Source organism: Asterias amurensis, chromosome 6 (genome assembly GCF_032118995.1).
Source record: "Asterias amurensis chromosome 6, ASM3211899v1".
Taxonomy (NCBI): domain Eukaryota; kingdom Metazoa; phylum Echinodermata; class Asteroidea; order Forcipulatida; family Asteriidae; genus Asterias; species Asterias amurensis.
In genome coordinates, this window is record NC_092653.1 from 7,330,882 (window position 1) to 7,358,331 (window position 27,450).

Genomic DNA, 27,450 nt, shown 5'->3' on the forward strand with positions numbered 1-27,450 from the left:
TGCTGTCGCTTGAGGGCGCCCTGTAAAATCGCTGAGCGAAAGTACACGTGCTTTATTTACCATCCCATTGCATGTGCACAAAAAAGTAATTCAGAGGTGAAAGATTGAGTCTGATTGGTGAGTATTTTATGTTTAGATGTGAACCAATTTAATTAAATTGAAGGATTTCGTTTGACAAATCTTTATAGGATCATTCATTTTTGTAAAAGATTGACAATACATCATGAATTGAATTGATTGAGTGACATTTTTTTTTTTTTTTAATATTTAAAAAAAATCTAGTTTTGTTGGTAAAAATAAATATTAAAATTTAAATGCCACTTTACAATTTCCTCATTGTTGGAAGGAACATTCAAAGTTTTGAGGTTGTCCAACATGATGTAGGCCAGGTTGGACTCTTCTGTTGCATACAAGGTGATCATGGAGTCCCGTACCATTCAATTATTAAAACTGCTTGCCTGCTTGCTCAATACATTACAAAACAAAACGACCTGCGCTGCGGTATATAGTATAGATAATAAATCATGGACAAATTGTTAATTTAAAAGAATAATTATATTTAATGGCTTTACATTTTTGACCCTAGATCATGGCTAGCAGCAGAGTCTTTGTCAACAAAGGGAAGGCCTTCATGATATCACAACACAGCGTACAAACACAAACAAACGTACAAGATTTTCCTTACTTAAACGAACCTTATTTTATGTAGCGGTCGGTATCATTAATTCATTATTCTTTAATCTCATATAATATACAATGTAGCTTTGGAAGTAGCCCTGTTCTATCAACGGTTGTCATCTTAACCCCAAACATGGAGGAAGAGGGAGAGAGAATTTTGACGCAATTTGTGACGGAGACCGGGGAAACAACCGGTGACCCTTTTGATCTTCCAGTCAATGTCAGCACAGAAAAGCTGCAGTTGATATGCAATGCCATACTACAGAAGGTAAGGGATGGGCGATGATGACCCACACCACAGCACTGACCCCCCTCCATACACCCAAGCAGTGACCCCCACCCCCGCCCTACACCCCAACCATTGTGAATGTTGTGAATGATAATCGTAAGTGTAGATCAGATTACTGAACCCAAACTCTGGTGCTGTCAGCAGCAGAGTGTGGGTTCGAATCCTGTTCATAACACTTGTGCCCCAGAGTAAGGCACTTCGCCATAATTGCTTAATAAAAAGTTGGGAAGGTAGTGCATTCTGCTGTACCAACCATGCTCAGATTGGATGATATCCATGCCTACATCCTTAGAGAAACAGGGTAACCCTGTTTCAGCCTCAGGAGTAGGTGGCAACTAGCCCCTAGTGACGGTTGATTTCGGTCGGTAGCCCCAATCAGTTAAGTGTAGCCCTCACCTTGAAGTGGTCGTCCAGCCTTGTGATGTTAGGCGACCTCTCATAAAAACAATAAAATATAATAAAAAATCACGCGATGTCCCTTTAGACCTAAGAGCTATGGTATGAAAATAATGGGTCATAACTTTCATGACAAATAATTGTATAATATTTGCAATCAAGCGTTGATTTTGTTAATCCTTAAACAGGAGGAGCCTGTTCCATACACGTTCTTTATCAATGAGACGGAGGTCACCTCAAGTCTGGAGGAGACCCTCAAGACACAGAAACAGGAGACAGAAACAGAGAAGGTCTTGAACATAGTGTACCAGCCTCAAGCCATCTTCAGGGTGCGTGCCGTCACTAGATGCACCAGTACCATCGAGGGACATGCTGAGGCAGTTATCTCGGTTGCTTTTAGCCCCGACGGCAGGTTATTATTATTATATTTATTCAGACATTCCACAAAGTACAGTAACAATACTTACAAACAAAAGTTTAACTACAGGAAAAAATAAAACATGTATTACAGAATTACTTGTAGGCCTACAGGCTAAATAGCAACTAAAGCCTGAATGGAGATGACTGACAGAAGGTTTGGATACAACAAGGAACAAGAATAGATGATGAGGGTAGATTGGGTAAGGACAGGAACTGGGGTGGGAGAGGGAACAGCAGGGAATTAGGAACTAAGACAACCTAGTTCAAGCTGGCCAGGGGATAACAATAGTGTACTTAAACACTGTGACCCGAAAGTCGTGTCAATCCAGAATTCTTGTCATTAAGCACCTTCCTTAGGCCTGGGTCCAAATTCATAGCACTACTTAATCACAAAAGGTAGCTAAGCACAGTAACATTATGCCTACCAGATTAAAAGTTACCAGCCAAATTACCATGTCACATGTACAATTTGTGAGTGGTATCCTGCTCCATTCTGCTCAGCAGGAAATTGTGAAGCATAATCTTTTGCTTAAGCAGCTCTATGAAAATTTGGCCATTGTTCTACCCACTCCTGCACATATGATAAGATCAAGCTTGGAGTTTTAGAAAGGGTCAAGAAAGTCTTGACCCCCACTACCCCCTGTCTGGGACCAAACTTTATACAGCTGTTAAGCACAAAACATTGCTTAGCACAGACATAATCTGGCTTAGATTTATCATAAAATTGCCTAAGTTGACTTATGAAATGAGTGGTTTGAGTTAAAATTATACAAACGTTTGTCGACTTTAGGACCTGGAGAAGTGGAAATAGTGGCAGCCTTATAAAGTGGAGAAACCTTTTTCATTGATTTGTGTATGTCTGTATACTCAATTATGTCAGATATCTTGCTAGTGGATCAGGAGACACTACAGTCAGGTTCTGGGATGTCAACACAGAGACTCCACATCACACCTGCAAAGGTAAGGTACTAAATGCATTTACATTTGTTTTCTTAAAGGAACACGTTGCCTTGGATCGGACGAGTTGGTCAAAACAAAAGCGTGTGTAACCGTTTTTTATATAATGCATATGGTTGGAAAGATGTTTTAAAAGTAGAATACAATGATCTACACAAGTTTGCCTCGAAATTGCGTGGTTTTCCTTCTACTGTGCGAACTAACACGTTCGGCCATTTATGGGAGTCAAAATTTTGACCCCCATAAATGGCCGACATGTTAGTCGACGAGGTAAAGGGAAAACCACGCAATTTTGAGGCATGTTTGTGTGGATCATTGTATTCTACTTTTACAAGATCTTTCCAGCCATATGCATTTTATAAAAAACGGTTGCAAACGCTTTCCAAAGACCAACTCGACCGATCCAAGGCAACGTGTTCCTTTAAATTGTTGAACGGAACTTTTGGTGATTACATTATTTTATTTATTTATTTATTTCTTCTTTACCCTGGGGACACTTCTCAGTGAAACACTGTTTTTCAGAGGTGCCCAGCAACTACATACACATTAAAATTTTAAAGTTGTATTAATATAAAAATATATTATCTCATGCCTGTATGCTTCGTTTTTGAAGGCGCAAGGGCACTAAGGCACACTTTGAGGAAATTGTAAATTTCTGTTGGAACATTTCATTTGTCTTCCAAAAACCCGGTAGATTATTTTATTCTTGTGTTAATGTAGGGAAGTAAACTAAGCCGGGCAACTTTTCATTCTTTCTTGCAGGCCACAAACATTGGGTTTTATGCATAGCCTGGTCTCCAGATGGACGTCTGCTCGCCTCAGGTTGTAAAAACAGTCAGGTGAGAGTTTTACAGTTTTTTCTCTGTTCACCAGACTGAGAAAAGGGTCTGAAATACTAGAATTTATAAGGCATGTCAGTGTGCTGCTGTGGTCACAGCCAGGGAACTATTAAGAGTCAGTTCAGGTAAATAGTTGACATAGTTGCTCACGGTCAAAAAATGATTTTTTTTTATACTTTGTAGGTGGAAGGGCCTTGGGGTGCAAGTAAACAAAATTGGGGTCAATTTGTCAATTTTGGGGTCTGAAAAACTGGTTTTTAGCTCATATTTACAACTCCACCCCACCAAAATGCAATATTAATTCAAAAAACCTTTTCTATCACTACAAAGTATCATCCTTGGCCTTCCTTGAGAAAAAAAAAATATTGCTTTAAATATCACCCTTGTGCTATTTTTGCATCATGCATTACAGTATGTTTTTAGAACTTGCAAAATCAACATTTTTACCCTATTTTTGGACCCCAAAATGTCAACTTGCCAGGGGTCTCAGAAAATTTTCCTTTCGTCTGTGATTAGTGCCAACATTGGTCTTTCCATATCTGGTGTCAAAAACTTGGGCAATTGTATCCTGTTGGGCAAGTACTGCCTCAAAACTAGACTTTTTTCCCCAAAACATGAAAAATGCCTTTTTAAGGGTCTTTTCACATAATATCGACATACGTGTCCATGGTAAAAGAAAAGGAATATTTTTCCTATACTTTGTGGACGGTAGGGACTTGGGGTGCAAATAAACAACATTAACATTTCAAATCATAATATAACACGTTGCCATGGTAACAGTTCATTTGTGTTTAGGCCACTTTGGGCCGATATTGGGGGAATGAAAAACTGTTTTTTTTAAGTTAATATTTACAATTCTTCCCCACCAAAAAACAAAATTATTTCATAAAACCTTTTACATCACTACAAAGTATCATCCTTGGCTTTACTTGAGACAAAAAAATATTGCTATAAATTTCCCCCTTGTGCTATTTTAAGAACGTGCATTACAGTATGTTTTTAGAACTTGCAAAATCAACATTTTTACCACATTTGTTACCCTCAAAATTCCATTTTTTCAGGGGTCTCAGAATATTTTCCTTTCGGTTTTGATCAGGGCCATAATTTGTCTTTTTATTTCTGGTAAGAAAAACTTGGGCAATTGTATCCTGATGTAACAGAAATGTCTCAAAATAGACCCTTTTCCCCGAAAACATAGAGAAATGCATTTTGAGATATTTGCTTCATTTTGAATTTATAACATGAAGAAGTTAGCTATAATTCCATCAATCTGGCAGCTTTTTATAAGCACTTTGTAGGTTTAGTGCATTACCAAACATTGATCAGGACTTGTTGATGACCTAAATCTTATAATTTGCCCCACCCCGGCCCTGGCCCAATCATATTTCTTGACATTGCATAAAATAAAATAACAGTTTTGTGAACAGCGCCTCTTTTTTGAAAGTCACATTTTTTAATTCCCCTTGCACATCAAGAAAGTTTGTACTGTCTTTAATGTTTTATTGGTTCTCGGAATATTTCCCTTTTTGTTTTGATGGGCTATCATTATGGTTAGCATGTCTACTGGGGAGAAACACTTTGGTTTATTGTATCCTGTTGTGACACTTCTGCCTCAAAAATGGTAATTTTTCCAAAAACAATAACAATGCATTTTGAAGTTATCCCTTAGTTTGAATTGATAAAAAACAAAAACGAGCATGCTTGTTAAAAGAATATGGCACTGTTTCCATGCTCTTTAAGCCACTGAGTTCTTGTTTTGTCATAACTACTTTACCTAGTTGTACAGGTATGATTCACATAGCAAGAAGAGAAGTAGTGCGATGAGCAATCTTTACTGTTCTTGTCTTTACATGGCCTTATAACAGTCTTCTTGGTCCCCTGCCCGCTACCAAACTAAACATTATCATCCTAATCAGAACAAAGAGGCTCTAAAAGTGAGCAAGTTCTGTATCCAAAGTATCTAACCATTTAGCCGCCGTACCGCCCAGCCGCATTATAGCGATACACTGTATGCGGTACGAGGAAACCTCGCTAGCTTGTGTTTGTAGAAAAAAAGGAACATCAAAAGAAAACTCGATAGTCATTAGTAGGTCTACGCATTTGTTAATATATCTAGTTGTTATAGATCGTTATTAATTCTCCCTTCACAGTTGACTTGTCGAAGCTAATGATAATTTAGCTCTTACGAAAAATAAAACGCTCATTAGTAAACAGGAAACTGTTCATTATTTATGATATTGTCAAAAATTAACGCCTTCGCATTTAGTCAGTATGAGCATTGAGCCAGAAAAAAGCCTTGAAAAGCTATTGTGTTCATTTTATCTGTGCACAAAAATATTCGCCATAAAAATTACCGTAGCCGTTTAACGAGAGGCATTTATTGTTCCCATGAGAACTTTTATACAAATATTACCGAAAGGGTAAAAAATTGTGCATACACATTAACCATGGCTATCTTTTAAAATTTGAACTATGATTCCAGTAATTTACTGCAAGACTCTTGAGAGATTGGATTTCAGCAAACTCGGGCAGTGCAGGGACTAAAGGGCTAAATGGCCATTCACCTGCTTTGGCCTTCTGTAAGCAGTTCCCCCATCTATGGTGGGGTTCCTTTCAATTGTACTGTTGCAAACAATAAAAGAGTTGGTTTATTTAACGTGATAAACAATTCAACGTTTTTTGTTGATCACTCTCAAAGACATATATAATAATTATGAATTAGTAAGATAGTGAATGGAAAAAATATCAAACTAGCCTGAATAGACTTTTGTCACTGCAAATGCATCTTACTTATTTATGTTCAGCAGGTGCAAGTTTTTACAACTTCTTTCAATGTTGTTTCATTAAAGGAACACGTTGCCTTGGATCGGTCGAGTTGGTATTTGAAAAGCGTTTGTAAACGTTTATTAAAAAATGCATATGATTAGAAAGATATTTTAAAAGTAGAATATAATGATCCACACAAGTATCACTCAAAAACATCTTTCTAACCATGCATTTTAAAACAAACCGTTACAAACGCATTTCAAAGACCAACTTAACCGATCCCAGGCAACGTGTTCCTTTTAAATAATCTCTTACGCTCATCTTGCAAATCGTTAGTATCATTGTTTTTAATAAGATCTTGGCAACACTTTTAAGCGGGCTTTTTTAATTTCCCACGTTTGTGTTGGACATGATTGGATGCTCCAAACCATCTGCCGCAAGCACAGAAACTACATTGTTTATGATCTCTATCTCTAAGAAAAGTTTTACATTTGGTAGCAGGCAGGGACCAAGGAGAGTAGGCCCTGTATTAAAGACAACTTGTAAAGAATGCTCATCGCAGTCTACTTGCAATGGGAATCATACCTGTACAATAGGTAAAGTAGCCAAATCAAGAACTCTCAGTGGCAAAGCATTGGTTATGGTTTGGTTGGATACCATTATGTTTAAATAAAAACTTTGTATTCATTACTCAAAGGGCATGGAAACAGTGCCAGATTTTTAACAAGCATGCATTGTTTTTGGAAAAATTACTATACTTAAGGCATGATCAGTCACAACAGGATACAATAAACACAGTGTTTCTACCCAGAAGACATGAAAACACCAATAACAACCGAACACTTTCACAAAAAGAGGCGCTATTCACAAAACATTGTTTTATGCAATGTCAAGAAATATGATTGGGGCTGGGCCGGGCAAATTGTAAAATTAAGGTCATCAACAGTTCCTGATCAATGTTGGGTAATCCACTAGTGCTAAGGAAAAGCTGCAAGATTGATAGAATTATTACTTTTTAATGTTAGAAATTCAATATGAAGAAGAAACAATTCAAAATGCATTTTTCTGTTTGAGGAAAAAAGTCTATTTTTGAGACAGTACTGTTAACATCAGGATACACTTGCCAAGTTTTTCTTACCAGAAATAAAAAAGACAAATTTTGGCCCTGATCAAAACCGAAAGGAAAATATTCTGAGACCCCTGAAAAAAATGAAATTTTGAGGGCAAAAAATATGGTAAAAACGTTGATTTTGCAAGTTCTAAAAACATACTCTAATGCACGTTCTAAAAATAGCACAAGGGGGCAATTTATAGCAATATTTTTTTGTCTCAAGTAAAGCCAAGGATGATAATTTGTAGTGATGTAAAAGGTTTTATGAAATAATTTTGTTTTTTGGTGGGGTGGAGTTGTAAATATTAACTAAAAAAACAGTTTTTCATTCCCCAAGATCAGCCTAAAGTGGCCTAAACACACATGAACTGTTACCATGGCAACGTGTTATATTATGATTTGAAATGTAAATGTTGTTTATTTGGACCCCAAGTCCCTACCATCCTACCATCCACAAAAAAATGAAAAATATATATATTTTTTTTTTTACCGTGGACACGTATTTCGATATTATGTGAAAAGACCCTTAAAAAGGCATTTTTCATGTTTTTGGGAAAAAAGTCTAGTTTTGAGGCAGTACTGTCACAACAGGATACAATTGCCCAAGTTTTTGACACCAGATATGGAAAGATCACTGTTGGCCCTAACCACAGTCGAAAGGGAAATTTTCTGAGACCCCTGGCAAGTTGACATTTTGGGGTCCAAAAATAGGGTAAAAATGTTGATTTTGCAAGTTCTAAAAACATACTGTAATGCATAATGCAAAAATAGCACAAGGGTGATATTTAAAGCAATAATTTTTTATCTCAAGGAAGGCCAAGGATGATACTTTGTAGTGATATAAAAGGTTTTTTGAAATAATGTTGCATTTTGGTTGGGTGGAGTTGTAAATATGAGCTAAAAACCAGTTTTTCAGACCCCCAAATCGGCCTAAAATGGCCAAAAAACAAAATGAGCCGTAACCATGGCAACGGGCTATATAAAGAATTGAAAATGCAATTTTGTTTACTTGCACCCCAAGGCCCTTCCACCTACAAAGTATAAAAAAAAATCATTTTTTGACCGTGAGCAAGTATGTCAACTATTTACCTGAACTGACTCTTAAATCCTATCATCTTTTTGTTTTGTACACAGATTATTTTGTGGGACCCAGAGACGGGCAAGCAAGTAGGACGAGCCCTGACCGGTCACAGACAGTGGATCACCTCCTTAGCCTGGGAGCCTCTTCACATCAATGCAAACTGCAGACATCTTGCAAGCTCCTCAAAGGTACCCTAGGCATAAGGCTTGATCGAACTTCACCCAAAAGCGAGTTTTGGTGTAGGAATAATTGGTACACGCTGTTTTTCCCCAATTGTGACACAAGAAAATTTGCTTTACTTTTGCGTGAATTACGAACAGGGCTTTAATCTCCATAAATCCTTACACTTGGAGACTTTTGAGACACTGGTAGCAAACAAAACAGTCCTCTCTCACCATGCAAAGTTTGGAATCCTACTCGCCAAATATACTTTCACTCTCCTGTGTAATTGAGTACATCCAACATAATTTTTGTTTGGGACTCTAACCAACAACCTCCGGATTAACGTGCCAGCTCTCTACCAACTGAGCTGTCTACATTGGCGATCTCCCTATTTTGTCAATATCTGGAGGTCGTTCCAAATCATTTAAAATTTACCCAGTTAGTTTCCCTTGTGGTTTATAATTTTGATTATTTGTTTTTCCTCAGTACAAGCCACATTTAGTGATAGTTTAATTGCTTGTTTGTTACTGCAGGATGCCACGGTGCGTCTTTGGGACGTAACGTTAGGAACGTGTATGCGCTCATTATCGAGTCATCTACAGTCAGTGACGTGTGTGAAGTGGGGAGGGAATGGTCTGCTCTACACATCATCTCAAGATAGGACGATCAAAGTATGGAGGGCTGAAGATGTGAGTAAAACTTAGTTTCATATATGCAGAAAAATAATTACCAATTTGAGTTTAAATACCGTTTGACCATGTTGTTTTGTTTTGACAAGAGGAATAAAACAAAAAGAGTTTTCAAGATCGCCTCGACGGCACATACACCAGGCTTCTTATGAGGGAACAGAACATCTCATGGCGTGAGCACAAGACCAAAGAACAGATCTACGGAGATACTCCACCAATCTCTACTACTGTTGCTCAACGCAGAGTCCGCTTCACAGGTCACTGCTTTCGTGCCAAAGACCAGGTCATTCCTGACGTGTTATACTGGAGACTACCGTGCCCTAATAGAGGACCTCGACCACTCAACTACATCGACGTGATCGGGAGAGATACGGAGGCTGAAATCGTGGACCTTCCAAACATGATGAGGGATAAACACCTCTGGCGTGACGTTGTGCATGGAATCTCGGTTGCGACCGCTAAATGAATGAATGAAATAAAACAAATGTATTCTGCCTAAACAACAATAACCTATCATCCCTTGGAGAAATTTTGTTAATGTTCTCTGGAAAATCTCCTGTGTTGTAGCTAGGGTGGGCGGTGCTTGGCGGGTCTGCCCAGGACTAAAAAATGCTATGAGTAAAATATTTCAAAAGATCGTCCATTTCGCATTGATCTAAAACAGAGCTAATGATTATCAAATTCACAGAGGAAAGAACTAGTTAGGCCATTCAACTTATTGCATGGCCCCATAAAACAGTTTGGAAACCTTGCATCATGCGGAAACCTGAAGCTTGCACTTCAGCAATAATTCCCCCATAATTGACATGAACAATTTTGTTGATTAATTTGCTTGTCCCTTGGTAGCTTAAAAAAATTTGATTAAGGGCCAACCACTAAAATTATCACCATTTTCAAGGATAATTTGGTTATTTTGTGTGTTGCTTATTGTAGGGAATACTGTGCAGAACATTACAAGGGCACGGTCACTGGGTGAACACCATGGCGCTAAGCACAGATTACGTCATGAGGACAGGGGCGTGTGACCCAACCAAGGCTTCGGTTGTATACAGAAAAATTACTGAATCAGGTACGATCAAAGATAAGAAATTTCAGACTTTTAAATTTGCATGTCAAGTAATAAACCACAAGGGGAAACTGACTTTGTAGATTTGAAGTGATTTTGGGTTTAAACAAAGAGTATTTATTAGGGCTGGACTTGAACCTGGACGCTGATGTTGGATTGAGAGGACTTGGGACACTGTTAGTGTTCATGGATAAATCTTGAAGTTAAAGATTGACCAGTTGAAGTTGAAATTTTTGCAGAACTGATATCGTAACAAAAATAATTTCCTTAAAAATTGCTTTTAAACGCGCAAAGAGGTTTCATGCAGTGCTATACTGGCATATTACAAGAGTTAACTGACTGGTGCAAAAATAAATTGCTTTATCTACAATTTTTCATTGTAAAATAAAACCTCTGCTCGTTAACACTTTTTATTTTATTTGTTTTACAGCGGAGGAATTGTCCAAAATGGCATTGGAAAGATATAATAGTGCAAAGGTATGTTTTTTAAAGACTCTTCTTTGGTCTGTTGTGGTTAAGATGTGAAGTTCTTTAACATTGTTATTGTTGGTGGTGAAACAAGACTGTGTCTATGAGTAAATTTAGAAATGATGAACAAGTTAGAACCTTTTTGCCATATTTGAACATTGAAGCCGAGACACAGGGCAATCAGAGCTACCAACTGTCCCTGCTCCTGCAGAAACTTCTCTGAAAAGAAAGTAAGAAACCAATCTTTCCTTGTCCTGAAGAACACATTTGAAAATCTCCCCGATAGCAAGATGCAAATGTTGCCAGCACTTTGCGATTATAATTTTGCCTGAATATTTAAAACCCAGTAATGCTCCCTCATTATTATTCCCAACAAAAAATCAGCATGATTTAATAATCACCCCTCAAAACAAGCCTCATAAATATTTCCAGAGTTTCAAATTTAATTTTTTTTTTAAATTCACACAGGGCACTGAACCAGAAAGACTCGTCTCTGGCTCCGATGATTTCACTCTGTTTCTATGGCAACCGTCAGAGGACAAGAAACCCATAGCGCGGATGACCGGTCACCAACAACTGATTAACGAGGTTGCATTCTCGCCGGATACCAGGCTAATTGCTAGCGCTTCATTTGACAAGTCCATTAAACTCTGGGACGGCAGATCGGGGAAGTGAGTGTTTTTTTTTTGCAAATGAAAAAGGATGTGGGGAGGGTAAAGAACTGTAGAGCTTAGGGCCTTGTCACACACAGGCATGCAACTGAAACTTCACCCCCCCAAAAAAGAAGCAATACAAAATTTCAATGATTTCGTATAGTATTTTTCAACTTGTATGGTAAAACCAAGAGGAAATCAGCTGATCCGAGGAAAAGTTGCATGCCTGCACATGAGGCAACTTTTACAGCCAACTTGGAGGCAACCGACTGCAGTAAATGCTATAAGACCACTCTAAAAGCATAATATGGGTACTTTTTCAAACATTGTCTTACGATTCCGAAAATGATTAGATCCTTCCTCCAATTTGAATGGATTCTCTTCTGGGTGACTGGTTGCCTGTTAATTGGCTTGGGTGTCATGGCCCTTTTACTCAAGTGTAATAATTCCTGATAAATGCCATCTTTATGGGTTTGAGCTGCGTCAAGTTTTCTAATTTTCATTAGTGGTTCACTAACCAACCGTGCATGTGATTTGATAGAACTCCCGTGTGCCACAATTGTCGTGTGGTCCTACAGCCCTCGGTCCGCCTGAATCCTTTGAAGGATTTGGGAGGGTTAGGGTTAGGGTTATGGAATTATATGAAACCTCACTCTTTAAAAATGTTTCAAAATTCGAAGAGGTGCAAATAATAAACTCATTGATAAAACTGCTTTTTCTAAAACAATTTTTGTTGCATCTTGCTACCCTGTTGTGGTTGTATATATATATATTTCTTTTTAATTCAATTACTTTTCGTTTGTACAGGTTTCTGACAACTCTGAGGGGCCATGTTAACAAAGTTTATCAGGTGAATATTTGAATATTTTACAAAATATAAAACAAATTAATGTGACCTTATTTTCCTGTAGTTTGGTTGGGACATTTGTACGTATTCAACTGCAACTTTGTTTAAAAAGAGAGGAAACATCCTGGTGTTGCAAGACCTTGTACTTTGATTTTCAGTTTACAATGGTATGACTGAGAAACCAACTACATGGAAATCGGAAGTTTTGTGGCCGAGTGGTTATAAGCACCGAATTCAAACTCTGGTGTTTCTGATCAGCAGAGTGTGGGTTCAAATCCCCAGTCATGACACTTGTGTCCTTAAGCAAGAAACTTAACCATTGCTTCGTCCTTCGGATGGGACATAAAGCCGTTGGTCCAATGTGTTGTGTAAACGCATGTAAAAGAACCCAGTGCGCTTATCGTAAAGAGAAGGGGTGGGCAGCATATTGCGCCACAGCACCTTGTTAACCATTACTACATCGTGTCAAGGATTAGGTCTAATATCTCAAACTTTATCCCACTCCTTGCAGTAATAATACCTGGTGCTTTGTATCCTTTGGCATAATTTCTGCTTATGAATATGTTTAAGGCACATTTTCTACTAATCAGATATTTTGTGGTATTTTCCCCTCGACAGGTGTCTTGGTCAGCAGACAGCCGACTGATCTGCAGTGGGAGTTCCGACAGCACACTCAAAGTCTGGAATGTCAAGTCGGGCAAGATATCCATCGATCTACCTGGACACGCTGATGAAGTGTATGCTGTGGACTGGAGCCCTGATGGGCAGAGAGTGGCCAGCGGAGGCAAGGATAAAGTACTGAAAATGTAAGTGTGTTGATATTACATTGAATTGTAATAGCCCCCTCTCTTGCCAGAGATTAACCAGGTCACTGATGGCTACCTTTAGTAATGATACATACAGACATGTAACGGTTCATGATTCACAACTAAATCAATTGCCAAACGTGTCTTGTAAGATCACAACAGTAAGCTTCCAAATTTGTCAGGGTGTCATGGCCGAGTGGTTAAAGCTATTGGACACTTTCGGAACAGAAAAATAGAAAAAAGTTCACAGATTTACAAATAACTTACAGGGTTTACAGAAGGTAATGGTGAAAGACTTCTCTTGAAATATTATTCCATGAAATGCTTTTCTTTATGAGAAAACATTAAAACAATATCAATTCTCGATATCGAGAATTACGGATTTATTTTAAACACATGGCATGACACGGCGAAACATGCGAAAACAAGGGTGGGTTTTCCCGTTATTTTCTCCCGACTCCGATGACCAATTGAGCCTAAATTTTCACAGGTTTGTTATTTTATACATAACTTGTGATACACGAAGTGTGGGCCTTGGACAATGCTGTTTACCGTTAGTGTCCAATGGCTTTAAGAGCATCAAATTCAAGTTCTGGTGGTTAAGTCAAAGGAGTGTCGGTTTGAAACCCGGTCATGACACCGGGTTTGTTTATCACCAATAAATAGGTTTATAAGCCAGATAGAAGCTATGCTGTACTCTTGTTTGTCTGTAAAAGACATCTAGAGATTTAGGATAAAAGATATGACCTTTTAATACTGTGATTTTTTTTTTTTTTTTTCCCAACAACAAGGAGGTCAAATTACCGGAATTGTTATTTATTTTCAGATGGAGACGATGAAGGAGAACTGACAAGAAAAGAAGAAAAGAAAAAAATTGCTGTATGATGGACTGGTCATCTCCGATGTCCTCGGGCCCCATTTGTAGTTTATCAATCATTTTCTTTAAGAAAAAAAGCAACAACACTAACATATATTGCGAATACATAATTAATTTACAATAGATTTATTTTATAAATATTATCATAATGTAAGCAGTGTTCCTTGCTGCGTTCTCATAAAAAGTTCAATCTGTAAAATGTGTCCCTCTCTGGTCTTTTTGACGAAGCTCACAACAATATAGAATAAAACATTTACAACTGTACACAACATAACTTACAGATCAGCTGCATTTATGGTTAAAGAGACTTGTGGACAAGTCGTTAATGTTGTGGTCTAGCTCTCCGCAATTAAAGACTGCTCTCGCGCAAGGCTGCTGGCTCCCAATCGCTACTCTCCATTAAATGAGACCATAGTCGACGGTAGTCTTGCGGGGGCCAACAGTCACACAAGAACATTGCACAGTATACAGTGCTAATACACACATTGGTGTATGGGTAAAACCAAATAATATTCTTTATCCCGATGCAAATTTAATATCTATTAAAAAGATTATCAGTGTCGCAGGAATCGAGTCAGAACGCTATCTTAAGTCTTGTCCACAAGAACTTGTCCACATGTCTAGGTAAGAATCTGCCAAGCTTTATCATTTGGCAGCCATCTTGTAATTATCTCTGTTAAAATGGTGTAACCAAGAGTTTTTTTAAAACCTCGGCTTGGGCACCGGTTCCGACCCCGGGCTCTGTTTGATGTGGAAACAACGTGCAAAATGTAATAACAATAATAATACACGGTATTTATATAGCGCTCTAACTAACAAAGGAAAGTACCACAGCGCTTTACACACAATTAACAAGCGAAAAAATAAACCGAATAAGCAAACAAATCAATTGATTATGTGGGTTTTTCAAGATTTCTTGAAGACTGCTAGTGAGCTAGAGCGGCGGATGCTGTATGGTAATTTGTTCCAGAATTTGGGGGCAGCAGCGTGGAAGCTTTTTCCCCCCAGTAGTGGTGCGTGTACACTGCTCCACACTTAATGACGGAGCCCAAGCTGAGATTTGCCTATAAATAAGCATCACAGTGACAAAAATCTATAAATCTAAAGGACAATTTTGATTTACAAACTTACAAGCTAAGTAAACAAATCACAAATCTATATCCTTGGATATTTCAGATGGGAAAAATTACTGCCAGGCAAGTAAAACTGTTTGTGCTCCATGTTTGCTTAGCACAGCTCTTTTAAATAGTTTAACCACTGTGAAATTGTAGTCATTCAAGACGAACATTTGACTTTAACTTGTAGAACCTGTTGTGATGTTATTTGTATCATACTGAATTCCCTCAAAGTTATTAAATATAAATGCAACAAATCCGTTTGTCTATTGTGAAACTTTATATTTTTTGTTTGGCAGTTCATTGTGTATTGGAAAGGGCAATGAGTTGTGATATTGTACATCAAATCTGCTCCCAATAGACCATGGCCGTGCTGCCACCATCTTGGAGTCTTCTTCCTTTTATCCAATCACAATAATAAATTATAGTATTCATAAAGAAACCACACTATTTTTTCTTCCAGCCTCTGTTTGGTAACAATGGTTTAGACTGGAGGAAATCAAGACGGCCGCACCATGTTAAGGTCTATACTGTCCACTTGTGGGGAGTTATAGACAGAAAAACTCTCCAAAGTGTACTACTCTTTTGGAATACTGGATTTTGGAATATACTTTATACCCCATTGGAACAATATCATCTCCACTGGGGTATTATTGGTACCTAAACAAGGAGACATTCGTGTGGAAAATACAAACTTCCTGAGTTGGGATTTACATCACCCCCATTGGAACCATCTTCTCTCAAAGAAGATATCATTAGTCCTAAACAAGGAGACATTTAGGAAGAAATGCAAATTACCTAAACTGGGATATACTTGAGTACCTCGATCAGATACTCTCCTCTTCAAATGAAAATATCTATGGTCCCTAACAGGGAGACATCTATATAGATTTTATGCAAACTCCCCGAGTCGAACATAACTTCATACACCCCCATTTGAGCCCTTTAATCTGAATAAAGATCTGGCTGCATCCCGATCAAACAACAGAGTTGATGAAGAGGACTTTTTGGTGATCAGCTAAAGCCACAGCTGAAGCCATTAATTAAGCCACAGCCTATCATTCCTCAACAAGGAGACATAATTATATGTAGCAGAAATACAAACTCCCTGAGCTCGGACATAGTTATACCCTGATCGGACACTTTCATTTGAGGATACCAGAGGTACTCAATCTGTTAACACTAAATACCCAATCGGGTAACCCTTATACCCAATCAGGTATTCCTTGGTACCCAATCAGGTAACCCTTGGTACCCAATCAGGTAACCCAATCAGGTAACCCTTGGTACCCAATCTGGTAACCCTTGGTACACAATCAGGTAACCCTTGGTACCCAATCAGGTATTCCTTGGTACCCAATTCGGTAACCTTTGGTAACCAATCAGGTATTCCTTGGTACCCAATCAGGTAACCCTTGGTACCCAATCCGGTAACCTTTGGTACCTAATCAGGTATTCCTTGGTACCACATTCGGTAACCCTAAATACCCAAATCTGGTAACCCTTGGTACCCAATTTGGTAAACCTTTGGTAACCAATCAGGTATTCCTTGGTACCCAATCAGCTAACCCTTGGTACCCAATCAGCTAAACCCTCAGAAAACCACAACTTTCATACAGGATTGACTTAGATATTATGGTAAAACGCATGCTTCAGTTAAAAACAGCCGGTAAACACTCTAATATTAAATAGGATAGAAAACACAACAGTTGAGACTTATTCACAATGAGGATTAAGCAAATCCATTCTGTATGTAGTCAGAATTGGCACTTGCTTTCCTTGGATAAATTTAAGAAAATTCCTTTATAAAAGTCTGCATGGGTGGGTAGAAACATTCAAACACGGGACCCATTTAAAAAAAGAGACAATACAGGTTCCTAGTTGGGTGAAGTTTCCCAGTTGGAAAGTGTGTAGCCTACTAAACAAATAGGAGCTGTTGCCAAAAGGTTTTAGTACAAACACAAGAGGGACAATAGGAGTTCCCTAACTGCAGGTGATTACACACGTCAGGGGATGTGAGCATGGCAGGACCAAGGCCTGTATGCTTCGTTGTTGAAAGGGCAAGGGCACCAAGGTATTTTCTCCTTGGTAAAGAGCACACTATGGGAAATTGTAAATTTGTACTGGAGCATTTCAAGGGCACTAAGGCAACGACCAGGGGACATTGAGGCAATCGCCATCCGTGAAGTATTGGGCCTAAGGACCTGACCACCTCTTTAGAACATTGCAAAGGGAGGTCAAACAACTCATGGATCATTCGTCTTGTGATCAGTGAGTTTTTCTCCAAGCTGGATGAATATCAACTCTCAAGTTTCTTAATTAACGCTGTGAGTTATCACTCTTTGATGACCGCCAGTCTTCATTCTTAGTTCAGCAAACACTCTTTTAGCTTGTTGCTTTTAACTTTGAAGTTTGGAGAGTTTCAATGTTGAGGTTGGCTCAGCGAGTTTTCACTGGAGTTTTCACTCACAAAGATAGGTGATTTTTCACTCTTTGATTACCGTGAGTTTTCACTCTTAATTCAGCAATCACTCATTTAGCTTGTGGCTTTTCATATTGGAGTTTGGAGAGTTTCACTGGTGAGGTTGTCTCGGCGAGATTTCACTAGAGAGTTTTCACTTGTGAGGAGCGGTGAGTTTTCACTCTTCATCAGAGCTGGACTCATCTTCACTCAACTCATCAATGTCTGGCATTGGAAATCTTAAAATAGCTGCTACTCCAGTCAACTGTGTGAGTTCTGTACAGAGAAAGGGACATGACAAACCCAATAAATTTAGACTCAAAAGATTCCCTTTTCTCATCCTTTGAGATTCTACCTTTTTTTTAAATTATTATCCCATTAGTCCAAAACATTGCAAAAGATAAGAAAATTATCTTTGAACACTTCTTGCAATAAAGTGAATGACATAACAGTTTGGTCGGTATTAATAACAAAGATGTGTACACAAATTTGAGAAATCTGGACTTGAACTCAATGACACTTACGTTCTCCTGAGACGTGGAGACTGGAAAATAGTTTGACGTCTCCTCCGTTTTCCCGGACACTCTCAACTAATGTCACATATCGCTTCCTTTGTGCAATATCCTGAGACCTGATAAGTATAGGTTTGAAGAGCAACATGAAGAAGATGGTACACAAATTCATGATTTACAATCCTTCGTTTTCACAGATAGAATTTGTCAGGTGCCTGGCAGACGAAAATACAACTCTTCAAACTTTTCTCTTGGACGCAGAATACAACATGTTTACCCAGTAGAAATTTGTAAGCAATTAAACGGTTACTTTTTAAAAGTTGATGCTTGGTAACTTTGCTTGTTTTTTTATGTGCTCAAAATTCCTCTCAAAAATTGTTTTTCTATTTCCATTTGGATTTTAACTTTCCCTCAGTGACTTTATGAATGACAGAAAAACAAATGTTTTCTTATTACTTTTTGCCAGGCACACTATTATTACATCCTTTAATTATAAAACACATTTTCATAAGGACTCTATCTATTGGAAAAATAAAACTGAATTTGATGTTGGAGCTGCTCGTTCACTATTCTTTAAATTTACCTGAAGAGTTGATCACTGATGAGTAGTGTTTCTATAGCCAGGCCATCATTAGCCATCTCCACTTGGTTCGCTCTAGATTTATGAATCAACACATTGAAAAAACATGAATTAGAAAATGTTTAAATGTACGTTAGAATTGCATTGAGGATAAGGAATATTACTTACTTCTACACTGCTGTATGATAATAACTACTGTGCTTTTATTTTGATTCAACTACTACTTAAAAACTAATTATAATACTGCACAAATTACATAAACTTTAAAAAGGGGTTAACATAATTGTCATGAAAATTGTTCTTTGAAAAATATCATTTTCTCAGGAAAGAAAACAGATTTCAAGAATGTCAATTAAATCGAATCCCGAAATAAGCAAAAAACCAAATCCCATGAGATATTTGCAGAACATCTACCATTTGCAAACAAATGGGTTTAATTTTATGTCTAATGTCTGCCATGATAGCAAGTGAATAATTTACATAGAATAACAACACAGAAAGGGACCCATGTTAGCACTGTATGCTTGAGCAAAATGGTGATCCCTAAAAACATTAAACTATACGACACAGGAATGCAATAAAAATTATGCAATTATGCATTTTTGTACAAATGACCATCTGGTGGGCAGTTAGGTTTACGTGTATTAACGCCGCGTCGCCTAAAATGCGCACTTCAGTGCATAACGCACAGCATACTCTATGCATAGAGTTATATATGAAAACGCACAGTGAAATTGCCCACCAGTATGGCGCATTCAAGATTTTTCTGATGATGTCAGGTGAAATGGGTCAATACTCTGTTTGAGTACAAGTCAGAAGCCTTTCAAACTTGTCTGCCAATTGGCCAAGGCTTGTGCCCAGGGTATGATGGCAGTATCAGGCTCTGGCTTTTTATGTGAAGGCACACACAATAAATATGGAGGGGTGGGGAATACATACCAACACAATTAACAATATCACACAGGGCTCTGAGCAAAACAAATCCTAAGCCTTCAGCTGTCGATTTCACCAAACTCTTTCTTACTTAGGATTAATCTTAGGACTTAGGACGAGTTGAGTCCCGTATCGAAATACGTAGGAAGCATTGAACCCATCCTAAGTTAGGACGGGTTACTCGTCCCAACTCGAGTTAGGATTAATCCAAGAGTTTCTTGAAACCGGCTGCAGGGCTTGTAGCTAAAAATATTTACTGGACTAGAAATATTTTGACTGGACCAGAAATCAAAATGAGCACACAACAGTTTAAAATACATACATGGATAAACTGTTTTCAAGAGAGGAGTGATCTCATTCGTTGTATGGGTATAGTTCCGTAGTAAACAGAATTGAAAGATAATGATCACACTAAAAGTAAATATTTTAACAGTTTTTGTTTCTGATAGACCATGCAAGTCTTGCCTGTATTCAAATGTTTTTGGGACCACGTTGGTCCCACTTCACTGGTTTAAAGTGTGAAGGAAACAAACTAGCGCACTTTATTGGCTCCCAATTTTGGAATAGGCATGAGACTTCCACAGTCTATTCAGGATATAACACTGAACCTGGAAAAATCGTACAACTGCTGGACTTGTGCTGGCAGAACGCTATAATCACTGGCCTCCAGGGCTGCGTAAATTTGTTTGTGCCGTGGAGTACTATTATTATTATAGTGTGTTAAAAACACTGCTCATTGCAGCCTAGCAGCTGAATTAAAAATTAAAAAACAGTTTACCAAAAAAATAGAAGGAACACAAACAGTTATATATTTAAATATTTTTGACATAAATGACGTACCCATAGAAAGCCCGGTCTGGTTCATTCTGTAACATCTGATAGAAGGAATCCAGCGCCTTGACTTCCCCCGCCGCCTTGGTGTCCGATAACCTCGCTGAAACAGCTGGATTGGATAACACCTCTGCAAAGACACACATCTCATTTCATTTATTGATTTCACTTCATTTATTATAATATCTATTTAGTCTGGTTGTAAAGCCAAGGACTCTCAGAAAAGCAAAATTAATCACTGTACTAGCCAAGAACTCAATGGAGAGAAGAACTGGGAGGATAACCCAGAGAGTTATTCCAGGATGAAGCCAGGTAGAGACTGGGAACCTCATCCTTTGAGAGCCTCGGGGTGTGATTTGAACCGAGGTCCTACAGGTGAAAGGCAGAGGAAGATACCGCTATGCCAACCCGACCAGCCAGGCATGCTTTTATTTATCTATCTATTCAGGGGCATGCTCTCTCCAGGGCCCAATTCCATACAGCTGTTATGCAGAAAATACTGCTTAGCAGTAATTCCTTTGATAAGCAAAAACTAAGTGGGGTACCAGTCCCATAATGTAAACTTTATGGTATTTGAGCTGGTAACCAATTTCTGCTAGAAAAGAAGACAAAACGGGTAGAGGTTTCACTGCTTACCTTTGAGTGCGTGTTTATGCCCGGATGAGGAATGCACTTGAAGGAACTTTGGCTTGTTCTCAAGGAGTACTTTGGTTTCTAGCTTGATTGCCTCTTGAAACATGTACTCACAAAACTGATCCTGCAACAAGAAATCAAAATGAGGAATTAGCACTTAAAAGGCACTGGACACGTTTGATGGATGTCAAAGACCAGGGGCCAATTTCATAGAGCTGCTTAAGCAAAAAATTTGCTCGAGCACGAAAATAGCTCCCTTGTTTTACACATGCTACTGGCCAAAATTTCATGCCATATACATTGCTTGTGCTGGTATTCAGCTGTTGTTTACTTAGCATAACAATTGAGTTGAGTCTTGGCCGGTAGTCTGATTTTACAAAGCAAGGATATTTTTGCTTAAGCAAAATTTTGTGCTTAAGCAGCTCTATGAAATTGGGCCCAGTATTCTCACTTGATGTATCCCAACATATGCATAAAATAACAAGTGAAAGTTTTGGAATAATTGGTCATTTCTTCAGTTACTGTCCTTCTCCTACTACTATTTAATTTATTAGTGTATTCTGTTTAAATGTAAATCATCATTTTGTATGATACTTGTACACATATTTTTGTGAGATGGAAATAAATGTTGTTAAAAATTGAAATTGAAGTTGCTAGAAAATAATGAAAGAAAAAACATCCTTCTTGCACAAATTTGTGTGGTTTCAGATGCCTGAAGTCTTTTTAGTGTTCTTAGCGAGGTTGTATGTAAATGAGTGAGCTTGGCCAAGGACCAGCATTGAGAACTTCACATGTAAAACAAAATTGACAATACAAATACTGAAGAAAATTTCCACCAAATTCTATCACATTTCTCAAGTCTAAAAAGTGGACTTACCTTCACGAAGCCAGGACTTGCAACAAGCACGCATTTAACAACTGTAAATTGAAAACAACAAAGAAATTAAGAATTTAAAATGAAAACAACAAAAAACAAAGGTTGACATAACTCTACACAGTCATTTCTTTAGAAGTACCTTTAGAAGAAAAAATTCAATGAAATATGACAGTAACCAGGCTCAAATCTTACACTAGACCACAAGAGGCTAGTGGTTTCAGTGTCGGCCCAGTAAACTCAATCCTCTATCACACATAAAACATAAGAGATAAATCTAAGGTTACCAGCCAAATTACTATGTCACATACCATCTATGACTGGTATCTTGCTCATTTTTGCTATAAGACCAGAAAATTAAGCAGCAATATTTTCTGCTCAAGCAGCCTTAAATGACAGTGGGCCCTGGAGTATAAATTCCACAATCTAGTGAACTAACCGTCAAAGTTGATGTGCCTTAGTATTGCTTGCATTACAGCCTCGTAGAAGCGTAACAAAGACTTGTCGTGCTGCGAGCATGAGCCCTTGCGTTTCCGTGGTATATTGTGCTCCACCTTGGCCCGTACCACTGTCATGCTAGGGGTGACCAGACATATTAGAGCTAACCCCTCTTGCATCACCACAGCGGCGACATCTGCACTCTGTGCGATGTCACATGCCATTTCTAGAAGAGAGGTAAAACAAACCACAATCAGAAATTTAACTTTTTGACTAAGAATCAGAAAATATGATTGTTTGAAGATTGATTTCGAAGTCTCGAATTCAAGCATCTGAAACCACACAACTTTGTGTGACAAGTTTTTTTTCTCCCCTAATTATCTCGCAACTTCGATGACTAATTGATTTCAAACTTTCATAGGTTTGTTATTTTGTGGATATATTGTGATACACCAAGTGAGAAGACTGGTCTATGACAATTACTGAAGGTGTCCAGACTCACTTTATGGGCTGATAGAATCTATTTCCATAGTGAAACTCACCTATCCTTTCCAGATCAATCACATCCCATAACTGCTTGGCAAGAGTGAACTTCCGATTAAGTTCTAAATCTAGTGTATGGTAGGCCCCCATCTGTATGAAAGAATCACATAAAATATTCATACAATATTTAACATCAGACCTTTAACACCTTAACCCCAGACCAATATCACATTGTGTAGATTGGATTTCAACCTGGTTTCAATATTATTTTTTTTAACTCTTAGAAAATAATGGGTTTTCCAGACATGCCCATAGTTCTTAACGAGCTCTACATTGGCCGCCATCGTTGATGAAACATGCACACGTGAAAGGCCATTGGCTGAGAGTTGTGCACAGTGCATCACTCGCATTCACTTTTCTACCGTTGCCATCACACATGCTGGTCAATGATATCGTGAACAATCCATCTATTGGAATTGGTAGAAGCTTAGTCACAAGTTCCGTTTTAGGAAAATAAATGCAACTGCACAATTCTCAACTTGAGAGAGTGAAGGTCATGTTCTGAAGAAATGTCAGGGTTTGAATTTAGCATTCATCCGGTGGCAAATGCAATGGCAGGCGAATAAAAATCCCTTCTTATACCAGTCAGTTGGGCGAGTACAAAATTGTTCCTTGTTACAATAGATGGATTGCAATACGCGTCATCGACCGCCATCATTGATGTATTATGGGAAAGGCACATGTGTACGCGCTGCGCGTGCCATTTTTCCTTGTTAATACATCAAAGATGGCGGTCAATGGCGCGTATTGCAATCCATCTATAAGGGAAACCCCTGTACATGTACCTACCTTAACATATTGGTTCTCTTGTATATTACGTCCCTTGACTCGCAGCACGCAAGCCAGCACGTCAAAGTCCACATCCTCGACTGAGATGGTCAGCATGGTGCGCACTCTGCTGCTGCTGCTACTTCCAGTCGAAGACTCCGTGGTGACCTTTCTTACCGTGGTTGACCTCAGACTGTCACCGGAGCGGACGAGGTTATAAGCGTGCCACATGTCCTCTGACTCCTCGGGGACTAGGGTCACTTGCCTGTGACATAATCAATCAATCAATCAATCAAATAAATCAACCAATCAATCAATCAAGCATCATTTATAGAGTGCCAAAATAAAAAACTTGCTCTAAGGCGCTGAGGCATGTTTGAATTGTTAGTGACCCTGCTGGAACAACATGTGAGCTTTGATGAGTGTCTTGAATGAGGTGAGTGAGCTGGCATTTCTGATCTGTGTAGGAAACTTATTCCTCATTTTGGGGCCATACACAGAGAATGATCTCTCTGCAAAAGTTGAATAGCGAGTTATTTGCAGAACAAAAAGGGAGCAAGAGGTAGGCAACAAAGATGTCTTTGTTAAAAAATTTTAACATCTCTTAGAAGACGTCTTTGTTGAAATCTCACTTTGAGCATGTCCATGATAAATCCAGGGACTAAGAGATGTCTGGTACGCTTTATACTTCATACTTGAAGGATCATAAAGAAAGGAATAAATATGATTCTTCCTAAGGTATTATGGGATTTTAGTGATTTGGAGGGCAAATAAAGATTTTTTGTCAGTGTTAATTATTTTAAATCTTTACCGCGAGTCAGTGGAATTTTCTTTTGAGAATGTCATTGTCACAAATAAATCCTGACTTTATACCCTGTTAGGGTTTATAGAGCTGCTTAAGGAGAGAATATTGCTTAGTAATTTTCTGCTAAGTAGAAATGAGCATCATGGCACCGGTCACATATTGTACTTGTGACAAGGCAGTTTGGCTTGTTCTGGTAAGCGTAATTTACTTACCCTGCTCCATCTTTCTCAAGATCTCTGCTGACCAGCTTCATGATTTCAGTAGGGGGGGTCTATCTGAAGTTTGAGAATTCACCAGTTTCCGATTTTACAACTATTAAAAGTTCAAAAGACTGTTAAAAAGCTTGCGATTTGTTGACGATGATCCCCAGCCTTATTGAAAATCTTTGCTCCATTTTTACATGCATGCCTGGAGGAAACAAAAATTGAAACACAAAACAAGAGAAAGATATTGAGATATCTATCAAAAATATTTGTTATACGGTTGGAAAAGTTTTCGTATGGCGCCACCACTTTTTCATTCAATATATGAAATAATATAGTATCTAATTTACCTCAATGATATATCCCTTTTTGTAAAAATTTGTAAAAAAGTGGTGGCGCCATACGGAGAGTTATCCACTTCCCAAATTGAACACACACAGAGACTACAGTCATTTGACCAGTTCGGGATCATTGACCAGTTCGGGATCACTTCAACTTTGCAATAACCAATTAATTATATCATTTCTCATTATTACCAATTTCTGTTGATAAATGTGAAGATTAACATCCATTAAACCAACAAACCCAAAATAATGTGCCAAACATCATCAGCAAATAAATTATGGCCGTTTTCCTGAAGGTTGTCTGCGAAATTTGTCATTTTTTTGTTGAAAAATGTTGGTTGAAAAACACTGTTAAAACTTCTTACCTTTAGAATTGGAGTGCCGGGGCAAAAAATATTTATGTAAAATGATAAGAATGTGTAAAAAAACATTCCTGTAAATACTGTACAGTCATCTTGCTTTTTTGAGGAGACGAAGTTATCAAAATCTTCTTTGGGGGGGGGGGGCAACTTACCCTTGACCAGTTCGGGATCACTTAACATCTCATTGCGTCAAATGGTGCCGCACTAACTTACTAAGTCTGGTAAAATCATACTACTGCAGTAGAAAGTTTATTTAGTTGATTTTGAGAAACATTACTTCAACAAATTCTTGTAGATTTTTTATTTTGTGAGAAAATTAAGCTTGGAGGGGTCAATAATGCTTTTTAGGTTCGCTTCACTTTTTCATTTGCCTTTGCTGTTGTTTTGTGGTTTTGTCGCTGGGTTTTGCGCTGCTATTGAAGACACTTGCATGACATTCACTAAAGAAAGGAAGTCCAAGTCCATGCCAACACACCTCTGATGTGTCGTGTCCTTGAGAGACAGTTTTATGAATGGGAGTATGGGTTTGCAATAAAGGGCACTCTACTGATTCAGAATAGATTCAACTGATCCTGAACTGGTCAAACAGGTGACGATACTTTTCTCAAAGCCTCTTCAAAAGAACTAATCTTTTTTTGTCAGTGAATACTTGGTGAGTTTTATGACATGTTTAGGTAAACTGATAAACTTTTTTGTTTAAGATATCAAAGAGATTGCAACAAAAAACCATGTGAATTCAAGAAGTGATCCAGAACTGGTCAAACGACTGTATATTATTAACAAAAACTTCGGAATGCTTAAAAAATTAATTATCAGTTTGTTTTACTTTCTTAACAATTATCATACCTACAATCATTACAAATAATATTGCTCCAATTGAACTTTTCACTGTATTGTGCAATGTGACTAATTAGTAATTAGCTCAGCATGTGTGCTGTCGTATTGCCGCCGGCCGGTTGTATTTTTGTATGGACCGCCGGCCGGCTGCTGTGTGTGTGAACTGTGAACTGAATGATGACATTTTTGCATTTATTGCAAAGCGTTCAGTTCAGATAAACAACTTTAGATAATCCAGCCCTAACCAACATAATGTGTTATTTCAGACGTACATGTACATACCTCGCGACCTGTCTACGTCTTCGTAGTTTTCATAGACATAGCATAACGCTACGGGATGGTGGGAATGTCAAAAATACACCGGCTTAAGGCGCGACGTCGTACGTGTCATCGCCGCATGAGTTTAACCCGGAAGTACTACTGATGATTTTCCGGCCGTAGCCACTGCATGCCACATGTTGAGGGCGCACTGCAAGTGAACCTAGACGCACCTTTTTTTTCTATGGGACAAACAAGCATTCAAACCTTGCTAAGCACACAAAAACTATTGCTAAGCAGGAGTAGTTCATCAGCCAAAATTGCATTATGACGTGTGTATTGATTGGGTCAATTGGATAGGGCATGGAGGAATAAATTAGAATTCAAATTTATTCCTCCATGGATAGGGTGACTGGTGTCCAACTAAATAATATTTGCTTTGTAAAGAAAATTGGCAAGCAAGCAGTCTGCTTTACAGAGAAATTTGGCACACTGGGGACAAGTGCAGATTTTAAACACCACCCTTAATCTTGGTTTAAACATTTACATGCGAAACGCTGTTGACCCCGCCCTCACACAACACACCCATTTACTTTGAATTCCGAATTGTGTATAAGAAAGTTGACTGAAGAAAAGTGGAAAACTTCATGAATGTCTCAAGATGTACATGCTGTTATAGAAATCATTCTCTTCATGACTAGATACTTCAGATGTGCTTGAAAGTGCACTCAGGAATCCGAATGTTAATATTGGGAATGTTCTTTTTGTTGGGCGGGGGTTGGGGTGGGAGGGGACAGGTAATATGAGAACATGATAGAAACAATAAATTCATGGAAGACACAGACAAA

The 27,450-nt window shown here is 38.3% G+C and overlaps 2 protein-coding genes across 4 annotated transcripts; one reads left to right on the forward strand and one right to left on the reverse strand.

Annotated features, from left to right (window-relative positions):
- Nucleotides 1-28: 28 nt before the first annotated feature.
- Nucleotides 29-17,010, forward strand: LOC139938532 (notchless protein homolog 1-like). 2 transcript variants are annotated; one of them, XR_011786163.1, is made up of 14 exons: nt 29-117; nt 763-946; nt 1,552-1,775; nt 2,664-2,743; nt 3,503-3,579; nt 8,591-8,725; nt 9,233-9,388; nt 10,322-10,457; nt 10,885-10,931; nt 11,391-11,593; nt 12,383-12,425; nt 13,041-13,228; nt 14,055-16,439; nt 16,607-17,010. XR_011786163.1 is itself a non-coding variant. In XM_071934103.1 (13 exons), exons 2-13 carry the CDS (start codon nt 812-814, stop codon nt 14,065-14,067), a joined length of 1,437 nt encoding a protein of 478 aa, XP_071790204.1. In that variant the 5' UTR covers nt 29-117; nt 763-811; the 3' UTR covers nt 14,068-16,597. The 2 variants fall into 2 exon arrangements, 1 of the variants encoding a protein (XP_071790204.1); XM_071934103.1 differs by lacking the exon at nt 16,607-17,010 and having other exon boundaries at nt 14,055-16,597.
- A 130-nt stretch (nt 17,011-17,140) lies between these two features.
- On the reverse strand, nt 17,141-26,732 carry LOC139938533 (protein pelota homolog). 2 transcript variants are annotated; one of them, XM_071934104.1, is made up of 11 exons: nt 26,627-26,732; nt 24,811-25,006; nt 23,815-24,058; nt 23,025-23,115; nt 22,484-22,708; nt 22,048-22,088; nt 21,174-21,294; nt 20,547-20,667; nt 18,777-18,848; nt 18,206-18,312; nt 17,141-17,957 (listed from the first exon to the last, which is right to left on the reverse strand). In XM_071934104.1, the coding sequence occupies exons 2-11, from the start codon at nt 24,849-24,851 to the stop codon at nt 17,860-17,862; spliced, it is 1,161 nt and encodes a 386-aa protein (XP_071790205.1). In that variant the 5' UTR covers nt 24,852-25,006; nt 26,627-26,732; the 3' UTR covers nt 17,141-17,859. The 2 variants fall into 2 exon arrangements, with proteins under 2 accessions (XP_071790205.1, XP_071790206.1); XM_071934105.1 differs by having other exon boundaries at nt 26,617-26,732.
- Between the last annotated feature and the right edge of the window lie 718 nt (nt 26,733-27,450).